Source organism: Protopterus annectens, chromosome 10.part0 (genome assembly GCF_019279795.1).
Source record: "Protopterus annectens isolate FY-2018-M chromosome 10.part0, PAN1.0, whole genome shotgun sequence".
Lineage (NCBI taxonomy): Eukaryota > Metazoa > Chordata > Ceratodontiformes > Protopteridae > Protopterus > Protopterus annectens.
Window position 1 is genome coordinate 1,653,395,018 of NC_056744.1, and position 20,640 is coordinate 1,653,415,657.

A 20,640-nucleotide genomic window follows, 5' to 3' on the forward strand; every position below is an offset into this window, starting at 1 on the left:
CTTTTGATCGTTCACTGTTATAATATAGACCCAGGTTTTCTATGTGCACAGTGTCTTCTAACTCTTCTATTTTGTGAAATTGCTATTTTTGAGAAACCTCATAGTCAGCCAGTCTTTTTTTCATTTCCACCACTGATTTTTTTTTCAGTTTTATCAGTTTATTTGAATAGTTAGTTAAACCTTCTTCTATTTTTTCCAGCCTTTGTTTGAGTTGATATAGTTTTTCAAAGTTTTATTTATTTTGTATATGTCTGTGTATGTCTGATTTATTTATTTTTACTCTGAATTACTGGAAGCCAACTGCTTTACCAAAACTGAGACTTTAACTTTTTTTGTGAACATTTCCAGGATTCTTCTCAGCCAGAGTTTTCTGTATGATTTTTCTTTCAGGTTCTGCAAGTTTCTTCTTTGCTGGCATCCAGGCAGTGCAATTCCTAGTATTTTACCCAAACTGACAGTTTCAATGGCATTTTTTCTCATTTCTTTTCACAGTGAGAACTGAAATCAAACTGTTGCTCAGTACACAGCCATTTTGAAACTGCCTATCTGTTTTCGAAGGAGTGCACAATGTAGGTAGTGTGGCATGCCAAAGTATGCCATGGACATGCCTTGTACCCTAGTGCATACTTTTTCTCACTCCTGCTGTGTTTGGTCATTGGAGCATCACCCTTGTGAACAGACAAAAGCAGTCAAAAGTTTATAAATCTGTAATCTACATGACCATATTTATTTGTTAAAGGGCAAAAAAGTAAAATAGCTATTTATTTTAACAAACAAACACAGATAGCCCACTGAGATGCACATGTGCGTGCTCAGTGATAACCTAATCCTTCTGAAATGCACATGCAACAACAGCAGAAGCCCTCTGAAATGCATGGGTGTCTAAAGCCATAGATAACAAATGTCAATAACAGAAGGGTGAGGAGATTAAAATGTCATTTAAAGCAAATGGAAAGAATGTTCATAGAACACACTACTTAGAGGATGCACATAGAATCAGGCTATGCATGCATGCCTGTCATATCTTTACAGAAAAGTTTATGAGGCGGCAAAAGACATACTGAGAGTGAGCAGAGACGATGTGTTGTAAGAGTTTTGTTAAAAAGAGGCATTTTGCAGCTAGTTATTGGGGAAGGAGAAGATGAGGACAGATACAGTTTGTCATAAAGTCAGTTAAAGAGGTTACATGTAGGTTGTAACTGAGGAAGAATATGAGCAGAGAAAGTACAGTTGTGTACACTTACTATAAATGTAGATGTTCGAGTGAATTCACTGTTGCAGTCATTACATTTGGATTATCTGCTTGCAGGTAGCCTTCAGCCGGCCTGATTATCAAACTCTTGGGTCCTGCATCAGTTGTTGTCTCTTCTTCCATGACATCAGGGAGTTAGGGGTGTAAAGCATGCAGCCAACGCCATTGCTTCCGTTTTTCTTGCCCCAGATGTCAGGTGCCCCCATAATGGGAAGCAATTATATACAAGATTACACCTCCAATTATAAGCAAATACACCAGAAAGTTTAAAAACAGTAAACAAGAAGACAGGTATAGCAAATAGAAGTCAGGGGGCTGGAGGGAGGGTAACCAGGACTGCAACAGTGAATACACTCGAACATCTACATTTATGGTAAGTGTACACAACTGCACTATGTTCTTCATGTTTCACTGTTGCAGTCATTACATTTGGGTAGATTCCCAAAGCTATGGAAGGGAGGAGGCAATTATAGAGCATTAGGACCAGCTATTAGGCCCAGCAAGACTACAGTGGCAACACCAGCTCTGGATTTAGAGAAAATAGGCAAGTGATAATGCTTGGTGAAGGTATGAACAGAACTCGAGGTAGCAGCTTCTAGGATGTCCCTGGTAGGAACACCTCTGAGAAAGGCTGTTGAAGTAGATGCAGCTCTGGTGGAATGTGATCTTATCCCCTGTGGAGTAGGTTTTCCATGGTGCTTATAGCAGAAATTAATGCAATGGCCTATCCATTTAGAAATGGTTTGCTTTGAAATGACCTTCCCCTCTGCCCCTGCAGCAAAGGCAACTAGCAGCTGTTCAGTTTTTCTGAGAGGCTTAGTCCTGTCCAAATAAAATCTTAGTTGTCTGTGCACGTCCAAAGAGTGCAGTATTCGGTCTCCTTTGTTCTGTGGATTAGAAAAGAAGGTTGGCAAATGAATGGACTGATTAAGGGCCACACTGGATACCACCTTGGGCATAAAGGAGGGATTGGTCCTGAGGGACACCCTGTCTGCATGGAAGATGATGAAGGGCTCCACTGCCATGAGAACCTGTAAATCAGGCACTCTCCTTGCTGAAGTGATGGCTAGAAGGAAGGCTGTTTTCTAAGAAAGGAATTTCAACTCTGCAGTTGCAGCTGGCTCAAAGGGAGGTAGAATGAGCTTTTCCAATACAAACTTAAGGTTCCAGGCTGGAGTAGGGGCTCTCCTGGGTGGTCTTAAACTTTTTTCCCCTCTGAGGAATTGCTTCAGCAGTGGGTGAGAGAAGAGGGGTGGTTCCGTATTATGATGTGCTGAAATGGCAGAGGCATGAATTTTAATAGAAGAGATGGAAAGGCCCTTGTGAAGTATCTCTGTTAAGTATTGAAGAATATGCGGTAAACTGGGCACTGTTGTGCCCATCCCCTGAGTTTGGCTCCAGGAACAGAATCTTTTCCACTTTTCAGCATAGGATTTTCTAGTACTAGACCTCCTTGCCTCCAGAATAACATCCAGCACTTACTTACTGAGGGATCGTAATGGAGAGCTCAGGTAATTAGCCAGGCTGCAAGGTTCAGGGTTTGAAGCTGGGGGTGCAGAATCTGGCCCTCCTGCTGGGACAGCTGAGAAGGGGTCGGAGGCAGGTGCCATGGTTCCAGCATTGACACTGCGCAAGAGGGGGTACCAGTGTTGGTGTGGCCAGTCTGGCGCAATGAGTATTGTCCTTGGTTTGTCCTGTTTGATCTTTAGTAGAACTTTGGAGAGGAGAGGCAGAGGGGGAAAGGCATAAACTGAGAAGTTTTCCCAGGTGAAGGACAGGGCATCCACTTTCCAAGCTTGTCTGTGGGGAGTCCTTGTGCAGAATTTGTCCAATTGGTAGTGATGAGGGGAGGTAAACAGGTCTATCTCTGGGGTCCCCCATTTGTTTCTCAACATGTTGAATATCTTTGGTTCCAGTTTCTACTCATGTGGGTCCATGAGATTTCTGGTTAGGTCATCTGCCAGTGAGTTTAGCTTGCCTGGCAGGAAATGAGCCTGTAGGTGCACTTGGTAGCTGAAGACTGTGTTCCACAGAGCAGGTATGCAGGTGCATTTGACTTTGGTTCCATTTGCCCTGAATGCACTGCCCTGCCAAGTGAGCCCCCATGCATAGTCTGATGCGTCTGTTGTTAGGGTTTGGCAGCAGGGGCGACAGGGGGGTAGAGTGAATGACAGTCCCTTGTTGAGGTAGCAGGCCTCTGCCCACTAAAGGGATTCTGTCTTTATACAAGGGATGATAGGAATCCCTGCTTCCAGGTCCTGAGAATGTTGACACCATATGCTTTTTAGATACCATTGTAGTTTCCTCATATGCAGTCTTGTGTATGGAATTAGTAGGATGCAAGAGGCCATGAACCCTGGAGCTTGCAGTATTTTCCTTGCAGTTAACTGGGTCTTTGTGGCCAGTAATTTGAAGAAGGCTGTCAGATAAACTTGTTTCTCTGGCGTGAGGTAAGCCATCTGGGAAGTTGTGTTCAAGCTTGCTCCCAGGAATACAATTTGTTGGCAGGGTACTAGATGAGATTTCTTTTTGTTTATGGTGTACCCCAGTGAGGTTAAAAGTTTCTTTACAAATGCCAGATGATTTAATAGTGTGTCCTGGCTTTCTGCCTGAATTAGGCAATCATCCAGGTATGGGTATATTTTAATATTTCTTTGCCTGCAAAATGCAATGACTGGAGCTAGGCATTTTGTGAATACCCTGGGCGCAGTAGATAAGCCAAAGGGCAGTGCAGAGAACTGATAGTGTATGTAGCCTGCTCTGAAGCTTAGGTATTTTCTGCAAGAATCCCTTATTGGGATGTGCAGGTAACCTTCCTTTAAATCCATTGTTGCCAACCAGGCATTTTTGCCCAGCATGGGAAGCAGCTGATGAAGAGTTAGCATTTTGAATTTTAGAATTACTAAAAAGGTGTTTAGGATAGATAGGTCCAAGGTAGGATGCCAGGAGTTGTCTTTTCTGGGTACTAGAAAAAGTCTGGAGTAAAAACCAGGTTGAATAGCCCTGACACTTAGAAGTAGAGGACCTGTGTAGAGCCTCTGCCCACTGATTTGGGGGTAGGTCTGGCCAACCTTTTGGGGTTGGTAAGGTGTGGAAGTGGAATCTGTATCCTTGGGAAACAATTTTTTAAAACCCATTTGTCTTGGGTAATGAGTTCCTAGTTTTTTGCATGCAGGGCGATCTTTCCCTCTAAAGGAGCTGTCAGATGAGCAGGGCTTGGAAGGTTTAAGGTTAAGTCACTGTGACACTTTACCATAGGGGGGTATCTTACTAATTCCAGCTTTGGAAGTGGGATCCCCCCCACTGCTTAGGCTTGTGAGTACCTTGAGATTGTGACCTAGGTGGTCTGCTATTCCTGGATTTGGACTAAGAAGGCCTGGAAGAGACAGGAAAGGACCAATTCTTAGAAGGCCAATGCCTACTAAATCTGGGAGGCTGTACTTGCAGGAAATCTTTAACAGTTTGCATAGATTTAGCTTTTTCCTCCATCTTTTTAAGAACAACTTCTGCTTTGTTGCCAAACAGGCGGTCTAGGTTTAAGGGAGCATCCAATAATTTGGCTTTAACATGATCTGGCAGAGTTTGCTCCTTAAGCCAAGCACAGACCCAGTAACAACAGCCCTACAAGATGCCTCTAAGTAGTCAAAACCACATTGCAAACTATGTTTATCAACTTGTTCAGCAGAATACATTAAATCCTGTAATTCTTTATTTTCAGCACAGTCAGGAATCAACATCAATTTCTGTTTAAGTAATCCAATAAGATGCTGCTGGTACTTTAACATATGAAACTGGCAGTTTAAGGCCCTAATGGCCAAAGTAGCAGGAGTGTATACCTTCTTACCCCATCTGTCCAGGGCCCTGGAATCTCTATTAGAGGGGGTAGAATTTTGGCAGTAGTAGCCTTAATGCCTTTGGGTCCCTGTGAAAAGGCGATAACCTGATAATATTACAGCATCATGAGCCAAGACCTAATCTTGTTCTTTACTAAGTAAATAGTCATAATGATGACTCAGAAGAGTAGAGCAACATTTTGTTAAAGAAATAAAACAACTCTGATATATTTTAAATGGTTAAACAGTACACACATGCTGTTATAATGATAAATCTGACATTTATTTCATTGTTATAATAAAATGATTATAAATTATTTGTTTTTAGGTACCAGAAACACAGAATACAGTGTAAGTTGCAGTCAGCGAACTTCACTTGGGACATCCCAATTACAACGCCCAGCAGAGAACCTGCAGCAGTCATCACAGTGTGCGAAGAGCTATAAGAAGTCTCATCTCCCTCCTGTACTACAGTCTGTCTCCAGATATAACTGTAGGAAGAGCGCTGAATGTGACACAACTCAGACAGCACTTGCACTAAAGAAGAACGATATAAATGTACTGAATGTACTAAGTGTTTCCCATATTTTCAGCGTTCTTCAACGTCATAATGCCATTCATGCAGCAGAGAAACCATATAAGTGCAGTCAGTGTAGTAAGGGCTTCACATGTCTCAGCAGCCTTCGACGGCATAATGCTGTTCACACTGGAGAGAACCGTATAAATGTACTGAGTGTAGTAAGTGTTTTGCACAGTTCAGCAGTCTCCAACTTCATAATGCCACTCACACCGGGGCAGCCATATAAATGTACTGAATGCACAAAGAGTTTTATATACAAGTCTCAGCTAAAATACCATCAGATCACTCACACGGAAGAGAGACCTTATAAATGTACTGAATGCAGTAAGTGCTTTGCACAGCTCAGGAGTCTACAGAAACATAATGCCATTCACTTGGGAGACAAACCATATAAATGTGCTGAATGCAGTAAGAGCTTCTTGTATCTCGTTAGTCTTCGAAACCATCGTGCCATTCACACGGGAGAGAAGCTATACAAATGTACTGAATGTAGTAAGTGTTTTGTATCTAAGTCACACCTAAAATGCCATCAGAACACTCACACAGGGATGAAGTACAAGTGTGCTGAATGTAGTAAATGTTTCACATATCTTAGTAGCCTTCGAAAGCATGAGGTCATTCACACAGGCTGGAAACCGTATAAGTGTGCTGAATGTAATAAGTGTTTCTCAGAATTCAGTAACCTTCGTAGGCATCAAGTCATTCACACAGGCCAGAAACCATATACATGTGCTGAATGCAATAAGTGTTTTACAAGTCTCCGTGGTCTAAGATTGCATAATATATACCATACAGGAGAGAGTCAATATAAATGTGCAGAATGCAATAAATGTTTCACACGTTCTCGTGACCTTCAAGAACACAATGCCATTCACACAGGAGAAAAACCATATAAATGTGCTGAATGTGGTAAGTGTTTTCGACAAATGTCACATCTAATACGTCATAGAAGCGGTCACACAGGAAATAAACCATATAAATGTACAGAGTGTAGTAAGTGCTTCACCCATTCCAGTTACCTTCGAAAGCACACTGCCATTCACACTGGAGAGAAACCATATAAATGTACTGAATGTGGTAAGTGTTTTCGACAAACAACACACCTAAAACGCCATCAGACAACTCATACAGGGAAAGCCAAAGGAGAGTAGTACTGCTGGAATTGAATTCATCCTCATGTCTTAGTGAGTGCCTTCACAAGGTGGATCCTATCTTTCACAAAATCTCACCAGGATGACACTGATATATAGACTGTATTTTATGTGGCATATATCATGGACAGAAGTAGGTTAAGAAATAAAAAAGACAGCTTGGGTGCACAAGTCCCAGGATAAAAAAGTGTCCAATCTTGGCAAGCACGCTGGTGCCAGGACTGAAATGAATAGTATAGAATCCTCAAAACATGGAAACATTCTTACAACAGGATTAGGCCAGGCTCAGGAGGAGGATGGACCATTGTTGTAGAAGGAAGTAGTAGTCCACAAAAAACACCAAAAGCTGACAGGCCAAAAAGAGCCACAAAGATGACAGAGTGGACTGTTGAGAATAAGAAATAAATTATGTACTGCTACTATTATGCAAAAAGCCCAGAATTTCTGGATAAAAGGTATTTAAAAAGATTAAGAGAGAAATTATACAGTTAAAAAAAATATCTGCACAAGAAGAACTGTCAAAAGCTTCAGTTGCAAATGTGTGTTCATTAACACAACAGATTCATGAAAAAATTATATAGACCAAGAAACCTTGGGCTGCTTGGAAAAAGAAGCAGCTAAGGAAGTGTGAAAATATAAAGAACAAAACCTAGACATTTTTGAAAGGTATAAAAAAGAAACATGGATAAGGGGAAGCATGGCAGAGCTGATATGGTATAACATTTACCCAAGGAGAAAGACAAACATATCAATACAAAAAAAGCAGCTTCAAAGATATTTGAAGAAAAATACAGGCAAAGGCACTCAGATGTGGAATGATCACAAAGGGGAAACATAAAACAGAAGATTAGTAAAGGAGAACACAAACAAATAGAAGCTGAAGTTACAGGATACCTGCGAAGTGAAGGATTTAGTGTAGAAAGTCTAACATAGGTTATGTCACAGCATGATGGAACAACGAGTCCCCAGAGTAAAGAGAAACAGCTGGAGCAGGAGACATCTGAAGAAGAAATGTGGACATGTGAGAGAAAAAGAGATGTAATATGGTGCAATATTTATGCAAAGGAGAAAGCAAAATTAATGCAAAAAAGCAACACCAAAAATATTTGAAGAGAAATACAGGCAAACATCCATATATGGAAATTTTTACAATACAAAAAATAAAACAAAGTGGGGGGGGAGTAGAAATTACCTGCAAAGTGAAGGATTTAGTGCAAAACATACAACTCTGTTAACATCACAGCATGATGGAATAGTGAGTCCCCAAATGATGGGTAAACAGGAGGAATGGAAAGCATCTGATCAGTTACCACATGAAGACACTCTGGAGCCTTCAGTAAGAAACCAATACAAAAGTTCAGTTGGAGTTGCACAGCAAGAGAAGGAACAGGAAACTGTGACAACTCTAATGCAGTCAATGCTGTGGAGTGATAGGCCATAGAGTTGCCATATGAAAGAGCAACAGATGATGCAGGATGCATCTGAAGAGAATATGTTGCAGGAAGATGTTTTGGAACTACCTGCAGAATGCTCACAGGAAACAAAGAATAAAAAAATGTGCCCTCAATTTAGAAGAAAAACCTCAAGGGAAGAGTTGCTTGATTTAATAGAGATGGATAGACACATTAAGATCAATGAAAGAAGTAGATTATAGAAAGTCAATATAACCCAAAATGTTAGAAGTCTGATAACACAAATGAATACAGTAATCAAGACTAACAGAAATTCACGTGATATAATGGAAGTAAATAGGATATATTACTGTGCAGCAAAATTAATAACAGATAAAGTCTTACCACAAAAATACAGGGTAATAAAAGAAAGGAAGAGAAGAAATCAAATGCCATCATGGAAGTATTGATTAGAGAAAACCATAAAACAATTAAGACAAACAGTGTCACTCTTAGAAAAATTTAGAAGTGAGAAGAGATCAATAAAAATACTTAGATAGATGTGATAATCACAATACGCAGTATTAGAGAAGACCAGGCTCTGTTGTGCACTATTGCAAACAATAAACTAAAGATATAAGCACAGGCAGAAAAATGTAGAAGATATGCAGATAAATATAAAGGAAAAGTACAAAATAAGCAATTTATTGATGATCCAAAAAAGTGTTATAGGGAATTGGGAAGTGAAGTAAAGGGAATAGAAACACCACAAAAAAAGCAAGAAAAAAGAAGAAGAAATAGACAGATTTTGGAGAAATATCTATGAAGACCCTGTGGAACATAACAAAGATACTGAACGGATTAAAGAAGTAAGAAAATAATAAAAAGTTCAAATATACAGGATATGAAATGAGATGAAGTCATAGCTAAAGAAATTTAAACAAAATTAAGAAAAGCTGGAAAACCCCAGGCCCAGATGCAGTGCCTAACTTTTGCCTAAAAGTATTATCATCATTGTTACTCGAAGATTAAGTCCTGAGTGAGAACAACTTATCTGTACACCATGAATGCACACCAGCCTGGTTAACAACAGGAAAAACGATCCTCCTCCTCCTTGAGAGTGAACCTGCAAGCCTTCCTATAAACTATATCCCATAAATTGCCTTCTGACAATGTATAAACTATATACTGGAATTGAGGCTGACAGAATTTAATCATTTAGAAGTAAACAAAACCAAGGGAATAGAACAAAATGGTAACAAAATCATGTGGAACAAATGATCATTTGTTGCTTAATAAAGTCATAATGGCAAATTGTAAAAAAGGGTAAGAATTTAAGTAAGGCATGGATAGATTACAAAAAAAAAAAGCATCTGACAGCATCCCACATTCATGGATAAAGAAGTGCTTACAGATGTATAAGATACACCCTGCATTGATTGATTACATTACAGAGGCCATGAAACAGTGGGAAACCACTTTTCAGCTAAGCCATGGTAAAGGACAGAGTATTATCCCATGGATAGAAATTGAAAGTGGTCATAACTTTCTCAGATGATATGAGAATGTTATTTGGTCTTGATAAATGTGCAAAAGCAACATTTAAAACAGGAAAGCTGCAACACCAAGAAGATATCTGTCTGGGATAGGAATATGATACATGTAGGAACTTGATCAGGAGCGAGTGTATAAATATTTGAGAATTGAAGGATTGACAATAAAACTTGAATAAATGTGAACAAAACTCAGTAAAAAATATTTTAGAAGACTGAAATTAATGCTGAAAACAGGTCTGACATCTAGGACTAAAGTCCAAGCTGTAAACCAGTTTGCTCTTCCTGTTCTACTGTTGAATGCATACATCACGGCTCACAAAATCTATAGAAAAAGTATTTGATACAGTAAAATGTAAGTTCTGCAACACAGAACCAGAGACAGTTGGTTGTGATGTACTTATGGCTGAGGTCAATTGTATCGAAAGACATTACAGTGTAACAAGATTGCTATGGTGCATATTGCACAAAAGTTATGGGGTAATTGACTAGCCCCAAAAGGCACTGGATCAACTGGAGAAGAAAAATGTTTCACTCTTATCAAGTAATATAGAAAAATCAGTGTATAGCAAGATTATATATCCCTCGTTCTGAAGGAAGTACGGGCTTCCGTGAAACTGATTATATGTGTAGCTCTGCAGTTGTAGAACACATCTGCTGACCTCATCATATCCAAACATAATGAAAGTTTTGAAACATGAAGAGAACAAATTAAAGATGACTTCACTTCTTAGTTTAGCAGAAGTAAATTGGTGTCAGGTAGGAATGGAAACCAAACTGGAAGTGGACAAAAATTAGGCAGCAGCTGAATGTGCCAAAAAAAAAACAAAAACAAAAAAAAACAAAGAAACAATATAAGGAGAAGGAAAGAAATGTAGAAAAGGCATAAACATAGTTGGAAGTACAGAAAACCCCTGGAACAACCTCATGTCGATCAGGAGCTGACAGAGGAATGGTCAAGGAGAGAGAAATTAAAAAAAAAGATGAAAGGTTAATATTAGTGGCCCAGGATAGTGGACTATGTACATGTTGGTATACTTGAATATGTGGATGAAACAGACAAATGTACGTTCTTTAAAACCGAACTGGAAACAGTTGCTCATCTTGTTGCTGGGTGTGATACACTAATGGCAGACGGCCTGTATACTGAAAGACATAATAATGTGGCGAGACTGTTGTACTGGGGTTTGTGCGAACATTACAATACTGAAGTAGTTGAGAAACATTGGGAACATGAGCCACAAAGCATTATAGAGAATGTTGAAGTCTACATCATATGGGGTCATCCATTACTAATAGTTTAAAAAAATAGACGCGAGAAAAACAGATACGGGAGTCCATGAAAAGAAGACAGAATTTGCATTGATCATTGAAATTGCTACACTTAGTGATTATAGTGTCGTATATACAGAGACACAAAGACATAAAGTACCAGGATTTGTAGGCAAAAGTAAGGACAACGTGGAATTCATTTACAGTCATATTTAGATATGTTACCCATACATGTAACTCTATATGAATTGCAGAAGGAGTCAGTTCTGGGCATATTGTGGGTGCTGTTGAAAGCACTTCTGGCTAACATCAAAGACTGAAACAATACTAATTTCACAAACCTTAATCATACTTTGACTTAGGAATGCAGTCTGTTCCTATATGGTATTAGAAACCTAAAATACTTGAGAAACTAAATAAAAATCTCCAGGACTTGGAGAAAATAAACCGGGATTAAAAGTACTTAGGAAAAAAAATACAATCATGGCAATAGAACTGAAAGGCAGTCAAAGAAAGCCATATAGAACTAAGGCTCAAGTATTAATAAACAAAGCCAAAATAGGAAGCTGTAAAAAAAGTGTAACCTAAGTATGGAGTTGATGGGTTACAAAAAATAAGGGTGTAGCTTGTTAGTTGAGCAACTGAAAGCACAACTACAAATTGTTAAAATTTTCTGTGATGAAATAAAATGACATTTGACAATGATAAATTTGCAAAATCAAAATTTATAGCTGGAAATCTGAAGCAGTGGGAGAAGAATATGATATAAAACAACTTGAACATGAGAGAGCATAGAAATACTTAGGAAGAAATGGTGTGCAATAAAGCATGAAAAAATTATAATAAATCATAGTAAGAAATATTTTAGAAGATTAATAGGAGAAACATTTTCATTATTTTGAAATTACATGGCCGAAAATACTATGAAAATACAAAATCCCAAAAACCGCACAACCGCAAAATTTGAAATCCCGAATGTACACTACACATACAGCACACACATGCACATACACACAACTTCCCCGCACACTCAAATATATAATCCTACACTACAGATAAATGCACCCCCCCACTTAAATATTCTAACTCCGAGATCACACAGACACACAAAGGAAACTCACACCCACACATTTTTAAGTCCCTCACACACACACACATCACAGTCACAATGCGCACTTACACACACTAAAGCCCCTAACCAACACACTTACACATACATACTTACCTAAACTTCCACCCACCCATCCATTCACACACTGTACCACCAGAAGCGCTAATTTAACATCTCCGAACTCCGGGATTTTGAATTTTGCACTTCTGCGGGTTTCGGCATTTAGTGTTTTCGTCTATGTAATTTTGAAATACTGAAATTCGGGATTTCAGTATTTTGGGATTACATAGTGGACCCATATATATATATGTATATATATATATATATATATATATGGGTCTACCTGACAACGTCGACAAGCCACAACATCGACAACCAGTTTACCGACACCACATAACCGACAGTTCACAAGATCGACAAGCCACAACATCGACAACCATTTTACCGACAGCACATCAAAACAAATCCCCTGTCCAAAAAGCACACACACAACACAAGCACACCAAAATCCTTACAAACCCACACTAAACCTCACATACACAACTATCTACAACCTTAACCCAAACCCTAACCCTAAGGTCTGTCACTATCACACACTTACCTAACCCGCGCCCTAACCCTAACTCACTTAACCCGCCCCTAACCCAAAGACTATCACTACCAAGACACTTACCTAACCCGCCCTAACCCTAGCTCACTTAACCCGCCGGTAACCCAAAGACTATCACTACCGCACACTTACCTAACCCGCGCCCTAACCCTAACGCACTTAACCCGCCCCTAACCCAAAGACTATCACTACCGCACACTTACCTAACCCACGCCCTAACCCTAACTCACTTAACCCACCCCTATCCCTACAGACCGTCAATATCGCACACTTACCTTACTCGCACCCTAACGTCCGTCACTACCGCATACTTACACAGCCTTTTCCCATGTCGGTGTTCTCAGCGTCGGTGTTTTCATCCGTCGGTCTTCTCAATTGTCGATCTTCTGGCGTCGGTGTTCTCGTTGTCGGCGTTCTGAGCTGTCGACGTTCTCAGGTAGACCCATATATATATATATATATATATATATATATATATATATATATATATATATATATATATATATATACACACACACACACAGACACATACATATTACAGCCAGAAGTAGATATATGTAAAGAACATTATCTGAAATAATGGGAAAATGGGGAAGCCCACAACAATAAGTATAAAGAACCCTTGAACAAACACATGCTAAACAAGATTTGATTTATGGATAGCTAATCAGGGGTGAATTTCAACCAAAAATGAGGTAATAATGGCAAGTCTAGATAGAAGACTATGCACATTGGTTTACAAAGTCTGTAGAAAATGTGGGAGATGCAGACAAGTATGTTTTGTTGTACAGAGAAAGAACCAGTTGCACATCTTGTTCCAGGTTATGATACACTCATGGCTGAGGGCAGTACACTGAAGGGCACAAAAATGTGGCAAAACTGTGCAAACACTACAACATACAGGTAGCTGAAGAAGCATTATAATCTTGAACCCCAAAGAATTACTGAAAATAAAAAGTACTGATCACATGAAATCATCCAATACTAACAGTCAAAAAGGTGGAAGCAAGAAGCCAAATATTGTGGTCAAAGAAAATACAAATGTAGCATTAGAAATTGAAATAGCTATGCCTAGCAATTATTGTGTCCTATGTACCAAGAGACACAAAGTTATCAAATTGCTGACTTTGCAAGCAGAAACTTGGAGCAATATGGAATTGACACACAACCAGATAGTCCCAGTAATGTAAAACATAGAAACAAATTCAGGCATACTTTAATATGTTGCTGATACTGTAAGTCAAAACTGATTTCTTAACTGTTGTGACTTAAGAATTGTATCAATTTTATCATGCTATTAAAAAAATAATACAACACAGGAACATCATTACAACTGGGGAAAAAATGTCAAAATCACAGATACCATTTTAAGACTGTTAATCAAACAATCTAAAACAAATCAATAAACAGACAAAACTGGGTTAAAAGGTATAATGGAAGAAGTATAAAGGTATTTGCAACCCTAAAGGGAGAAGTCTGGGATCAATAAAACAAGCAAGATTTAATATAGAGCAGTGCCTGTGCAGAAAGGGAAGTCAGTTTAACTGCTATGCCTACAGTGATGTCTAATATATGAAAGGATCTACTTTTAATAACCAAATTATCAAAATATCGAGTGTACTTGATCAAGACCAAAACCCCAAACTTTCAAAACACTGAAACGTTAGAAACTTAAATACCAAATCATTGGATAGTACAAAGCAGACTGTGTGTTCAATGCAATAATTTTCTTTTTTTTTAGGGATGGTGGGCAGTGCTTCTTTATAAATGATATACATACCCTTCCATGGTAAGCACATTCTTGTTTTTTAACATAATGTTGTTTACAACCCTGCTATAGTTCCAGGACCATGGAACTTAATGTCTGCCATGTTTTTTTTTACTGCAAATTGCAAATGTTTAAAGTGACAGTATCCTATTTAAAAGGTTTCATTACACTATTCCCGCTATTTCTTGATATGGTAAAATTTGACGATTTAAAGTTTCAGTATTTTAAAAATTCGATGTTTTGGTCTCAATCAAGTGTCATTCGATATTTTGGTAATTTGGTTATTAAAAGTAGATCCATATGAAGACATATATAAACAAAGACACCCAGATGTGGTAAATATTACAGAAATAGAATAATAGCATAGGGAAGTGGAATGAATTGAAACATAAGCAGTTCAGCAGTCCAGAAGGGAACCAAATTGAAAGTTAAAATAAACTGCAAAGTGAAAGCTTTGAACTGAAATGCCAGATGCAATTGGTAGCCTAGTATGATGATTCATTAAAACAGGTACATGCTTCGTAAGTGAAAATAGAAAATAAAGCAGGGTATCGGTACAAAAAATAGTTTGTTAAAACAAAGTATGTTTTCAGGAAACTAAAGCATGCTTCATAAAACATTTTAGAAAACTCTATTTTCAGAATCATGTATGGTAATATAGAGGGAGAAAAAGCAGGAAATGCAGATTATAAAATGAAATCTTAACCATAAACAGAATCATTTTAAGGGAAGACTTGCTGAATTTAATAGAAATGGATAAGAAAAAAGAAATGGATAAATATAGTGGTATATGTGACAAAGAGGCAACGGAAATTGTCAAAGGCACGGGCTGTTAAAAAATTATTAAAACAAATAATTATAGTAATTGAAACCATCAATGAAGGCTGATATGATATAATTGAGATTAACAGGCTATGTTACTGTACAGCTTAATTGATAGACAAGGTATTACAAAGAAAGCATAAAGGAAAACAAAGGAACAAATACAATACCATCATGGAAATGCTAATTAAAGAGAGCTGTAAAACAGCTAAGAAAATAATTTCATTTCTGGCAAATATATAAAAGGAAACTGGGATGTAAATACTCCTGAAAAGGTTGACATGATAAACCAAACAAGACGGTCAAATACCTACTTGACTTTTTGTGAATGTTCTAAAAACTTTAAAGCTCATATGACAACTGAAAGTAAGAATTTTTCTGTGCTAGAGAGAAGCCTTCTAGCTTATCAGTGGGAGTGGTAAGCACTAGGTAGCCTATCTACCACAAGAGTGGTTTCTGGCCCAAAAATTGTAGTTTATTGGCCATTTGGGCAGTTTTTCCATCTCTTTCAACTTTCTGGTTTAAAAGCCCACGTTTGCCCTTATTTCTCACCTTTCCTGTAACTAGTCTAGTCCAGGTACAGATTTGCTGTTTCCTGGACTGTTTGTAAGCTTCTGAGTCCCCAAGCCTTTCTGTGTTGGAAGGAAGCATTCTAGCTTATCAGTGGCAGTGGAAGTGGTAAGCACTAGGTAGCCTAGCTACCACAAGATCCAGGTACAGATTCTTAATTTTAGCACTTGAATTTGCTTATTTGTGCTCAGCACTTGTTGTTAGCACTAAATAAGCTTCAAATTACTACAGCACTCATCCTTCCTCTTTACCTAGAGGAAAACAGTTTTTGTACTTTCTTTCCTCACTTGCCTAGAGAAAAACAGCTCTTATACTCACTTTCCTCACTTCTCTAGAGGAAACCAGTTTTTTTATTCAGGCATGTCCAAGGGTCAGCTCCCAGGGTTCTCTCCTGTCTGATGAATCTGGGCATCTTGAGGCAATGTAGCAATTGCCTCATATACACAGACAACCCTCTCCTCCTACCACCCAACACCACAACCTCTGAGAGATGCACTTATCTAGCCAAACTGCAGGTAAAGCTCTCTCCAACCAAGACTGAAATTGACAGTCAAGAGGAGAAGGTAAACACTTGCACCACACTACACTTATCATATAATCCCACTAAACCTACACCATCAAAATCCACACATAGAAACACAAAAACATTTGCAAAGGCTCTCAATAATAATCTGCTCAAGCAACAGATACCTCGAAAGCAGAAATGCAAGCATCCTCCACCCCCCAACACAACCCAAATGACACATAGGCCACATTCTCAGTGTGCCAATAAACCACAGCCCATAAGGCAAAACAACGTACCCAACACACTAGTCATAGGTGACTCTATAGTCAGGCACACTGATGTCACACTCACCATGCTAAACAAGGAGAGGGTTACTGTCAGCTGCCTGTCAAGTGCCAGGATCCAACACATAAACCATGCACTCAGGTCACTCCACAACAAGTACAAATTTAACTCTGTCATTGTCCATGTTGGTGTGAACGACCTGAGACGTACCTCCCTGGACTACATGAAAAGAGACATGGAAGAGGTATGACCCTAGCCCTGAGTAGCATCCTGCCATTACCCAGAATGATACCGCAGTACAAGGACAGAATGATTGACTTCAACAATTGGCTAAGCTTTTGGTGTCATTCTAAGGGGATCCAGTATCTGTCTGCCTGGGATGACATGGTCGACAGACCATGATGCTTTGCCAGAGATGGCCTGCACCTGTCACCCCTGAAATTCTGGATACTGGCTAAGGGTCTTGCTGCCCCATAGTGCCTTTTTTAGGCAAGGTTCAAATGACAAATTCACCACTGTAGCAGGAACAGACAAGCAAAAACTGAGGGGTTGGCTACTCAATGCTAGAAGTCTAAATCTCAAAATGCACTCCTTAAAATGGAGAACATCAATATCTGTGGAGTGACTGAGACCTGGTTCAAGGCTCTAGAGAGCACCCCTGCATTACCAGGCTATAACTCATACCACACTTTTTAACCATCTAACCTGGACCAGAACACCAAAGGCGGAGGTGTGTCCATATTCATTAAGGATATCCACACCTCCATGCTGCTTCCGCAGCATAATGCATCTGAGGTTATCCAAGTGCAACTAACTCTGGGCAAAACTGCAATCCAGAGTGTAGCTTGCTACAGATCTCCCACCATGCCCCAGGATTCCCACTCCTCTTTTCTTGATATACTGGAAAATATTAGGGTTCAACCAAACACCCTAATAATGGGCAGTTTCAACTACCCCACCATTAACTGGGAAAACTACTCATGTACCAACTCTTTCACTCAACGCTTTCTGGAATTCATAAATTCCAGTACTCTGGATCAACTTATCCACACCCTCCCACCAGGGGCAACAATATCCTAGACCTAGTCATTACCAACATGAGTGACCGGTGTTCCACACCTGAAGTCAACTCCTCGTTGGTCAGATATGACCAAAAATCACTCTAGATATCTGCATCCTGCCCCCACCCACCATTAAGGAAACCATGGTAAAAAATTTCTCCAAAGCCAACTTTATGCTTCAGAAGTGGCGAACTTAATGACCCCTATGCAGATGGACAATACAGTTATGACTGCTGAATCCTACACAAATGCATTCTGTAAGCACTTACACGAGTGCATGGATCGTGCTGTCCCAAACAGAACCAATACGTTATCCTCCAAAAAATGGAAGCCAATCTGGTGGTCCTCTGCCATAAATAAACTCTACAACAGAAGGAAGAAATGGCTGCAAAAGAGAGTAAAATCCCATGAGTTGCGGAGCTCCCTGTCAGCCTCAGTAAGAAGCTGAGATCCCTTATAAGATCTTTCAGAGTTAGCTAAGAAAACAAAATCACCACTGATTCTAAGGGCAACCACAAAGCATTCTATAGTTATGTCAAGAATCTCAATGGCAACACCCATATCTGCTCTGCATTACAGCACAACCGCACGAAAATTACAGAACCAACTGATATTGCCAACATCCTGGCAGATAGGTTCAGTGCTAGCTTTACTCTCCCTCACCCCCTAAAGGGCCCATACCTATACAGGAAGAATGCAGAGTCTCTGTAATCACAACTATGCAGGTAAAAGCTGCACTCTCTAAAACCAAAAACACAGCATCCATGGGACTGGACAACATCCCAGGCTGCATTTTACATGAACTTCAGAACGAACTGGCTCCCCACCTAAGCACCATGTTCAGTCATAGTCTCAGGTCAGGCTTTGTGCCCACTGAATGGTGCACAGCAACACTTATCTCACTCCACAAAGGGGGAGCCACCACTGATCCTGGGAACTATCGCCCTATTAGCCTGATGAGCCTGGTCTGCAAAGCCATGGAACATATCTTCATGGAAATCATAAACAAAGACATTGGTAACTCCCAAAGTCTGGACCCCACCCAGTTCGGGTTTGTGAAAGGCAGATCATGCCTTCTGAACCTGATCGACTTCTTTGAGGCAGTCACCAAAGCCGTAGACGAGGGTGAGGTGGTTCACACAGCCTATCTTGACCATGCCAAGGCTTTCAACACCATCCCCCATTCTGGAATTATAGCTAAACTCACTAAACTAGGTATAAATCCCTACGTCACAAGATGGGTTGCCATCTGGCTCACTGACAGAACCCACACTGTAAAAGTTGCAGACTCAAAATCTGACTTGAAACCAGTGACAAGTGGAGTACGACAAGTGGAGTACCACAAGGTTCGGTCCTAAGACCTCTCCTGTTTGGTATCTACTTCTCTGAAGTACAGGTTAACACAGAAGGCCTCTGGCTAATGAAGTTCACAGATGACTGCAAACTAGGAGCCATAGTCGAGTCCCCAAGTGATGTTGACACCCTACAGAAGGGCCTCAATGAGACAGATGCCTGGTGTCAGAGCCATGGCCTCAAGCTTAATGCCAAAAAGTGCATTTTCATCCCCTTTGGTAAAAACTCTGTACCCATGAACTACCACATAAATGGCAGTCTACTTAACGCAGAATGTGTGATAAGAGACCTTGGGACCCAGGTGGACAGTAGTCTCTCCTTTGATAATCACATCACCACAGTAGTAAGGAAATCATTCTATATGGCACACCTCATCCCAAAAGGGTTCTCATCCAGAAAAAAAGAGGTCACTGTTCCCCTCTACTTGGCACTCATTAGACCCATTACAGAGTACAATGCCCCTTTTGGAATGTACGTCACAAGACCTCTGCACAGCTGGAAAGGCCACAGAAGTACCTCACAAAGAGGATTATTGGCCTCAAACAGATGCCCTACACTCACTGTCTCAAAAAACTCCAGCTTTACTCTGTAGCATATTGCCTACTCCGAGGAGATCTCTGCCTAACATATAGAGCTATGTTAAACCCAGAGTTGTTGAACATGCTACACCTAAAGAAATCCCAATCCCTCCGAGCTACATGCTCTAGGGACCTAAACCTTGTCACCACAATAAACAGGACATGCTGGAGGGATAGATTCCTGTCTCCGAGACTTCCTATACTCTGGAACAAGCTACCCATCTATGTCAAGCAAAGTTCCTCATTAGCACTCTTCAAGAAAAATCTTGATGAATGGATGGGAAATAGGAAATACACCCCGGAGATCACTTCTGTGGCACTGCTCGACAGGGGCACAGAAAATTAACTTTCTTGGGTGGCGTAAGCTAGGGAACCTTGTTGACTATGTGTACTTAGGCCCTTGGGCTGATAGCCTAGCACCTACCAATGATTTTGACATGTGTGCAGAAATAGCATTTACAGTAGGATCAAGAAAAACTTAATCTTGGAGTGGAATATAATTTGAAAGAGTTGGCACAAGAGGGTGCATAGTACCTACCAATGATTTTGACACGTGTGCAGAAATAGCATTTACAGTAGGATCAAGAAAAACTTAATCTTGGAGTGGAATATAATTTGAAAGAGTTGGAACAAGAGGGTGCATATAAATATCTGGGTATAGGTGAAGGAGTAAAAACACAGCAGGAATAAATGATAACACAGCTTAATGACAAATATTTTAAAAGGCTGAAACTAATACTGAAAACTGCTTTCACATCTAGGAATAAAGTTAATGCTATAAATCAGCTTGCCTTCCCTGTTCTGTCTTAAAGCTTTGGTATGACTGACTGATACCAAATCACGTTTAATCTGTAAGGAAAATTAAAAACTCTTTCATGCTTAGCATATGATGTACAACCAGAGCTTGCCAAGATTATATACTCCTTCTGGCTGAAGGATGCATCG

At 39.7% G+C, this 20,640-nt stretch overlaps 1 protein-coding gene across 1 annotated transcript in view; it reads left to right on the forward strand.

Moving 5' to 3' along the window:
• The window catches only part of LOC122814371 (zinc finger protein 431-like), a 96,485-nt gene extending 89,669 nt beyond the window's left edge, over window positions 1-6,816 (forward strand). The window contains exon 7 of the mRNA XM_044086956.1: window positions 5,414-6,816. Within this exon, the coding sequence (XP_043942891.1) occupies window positions 5,414-6,816 (1,403 nt within the window). The remainder of the gene's footprint in view (window positions 1-5,413) is intronic.
• The last annotated feature ends 13,824 nt before the right edge of the window (window positions 6,817-20,640 follow it).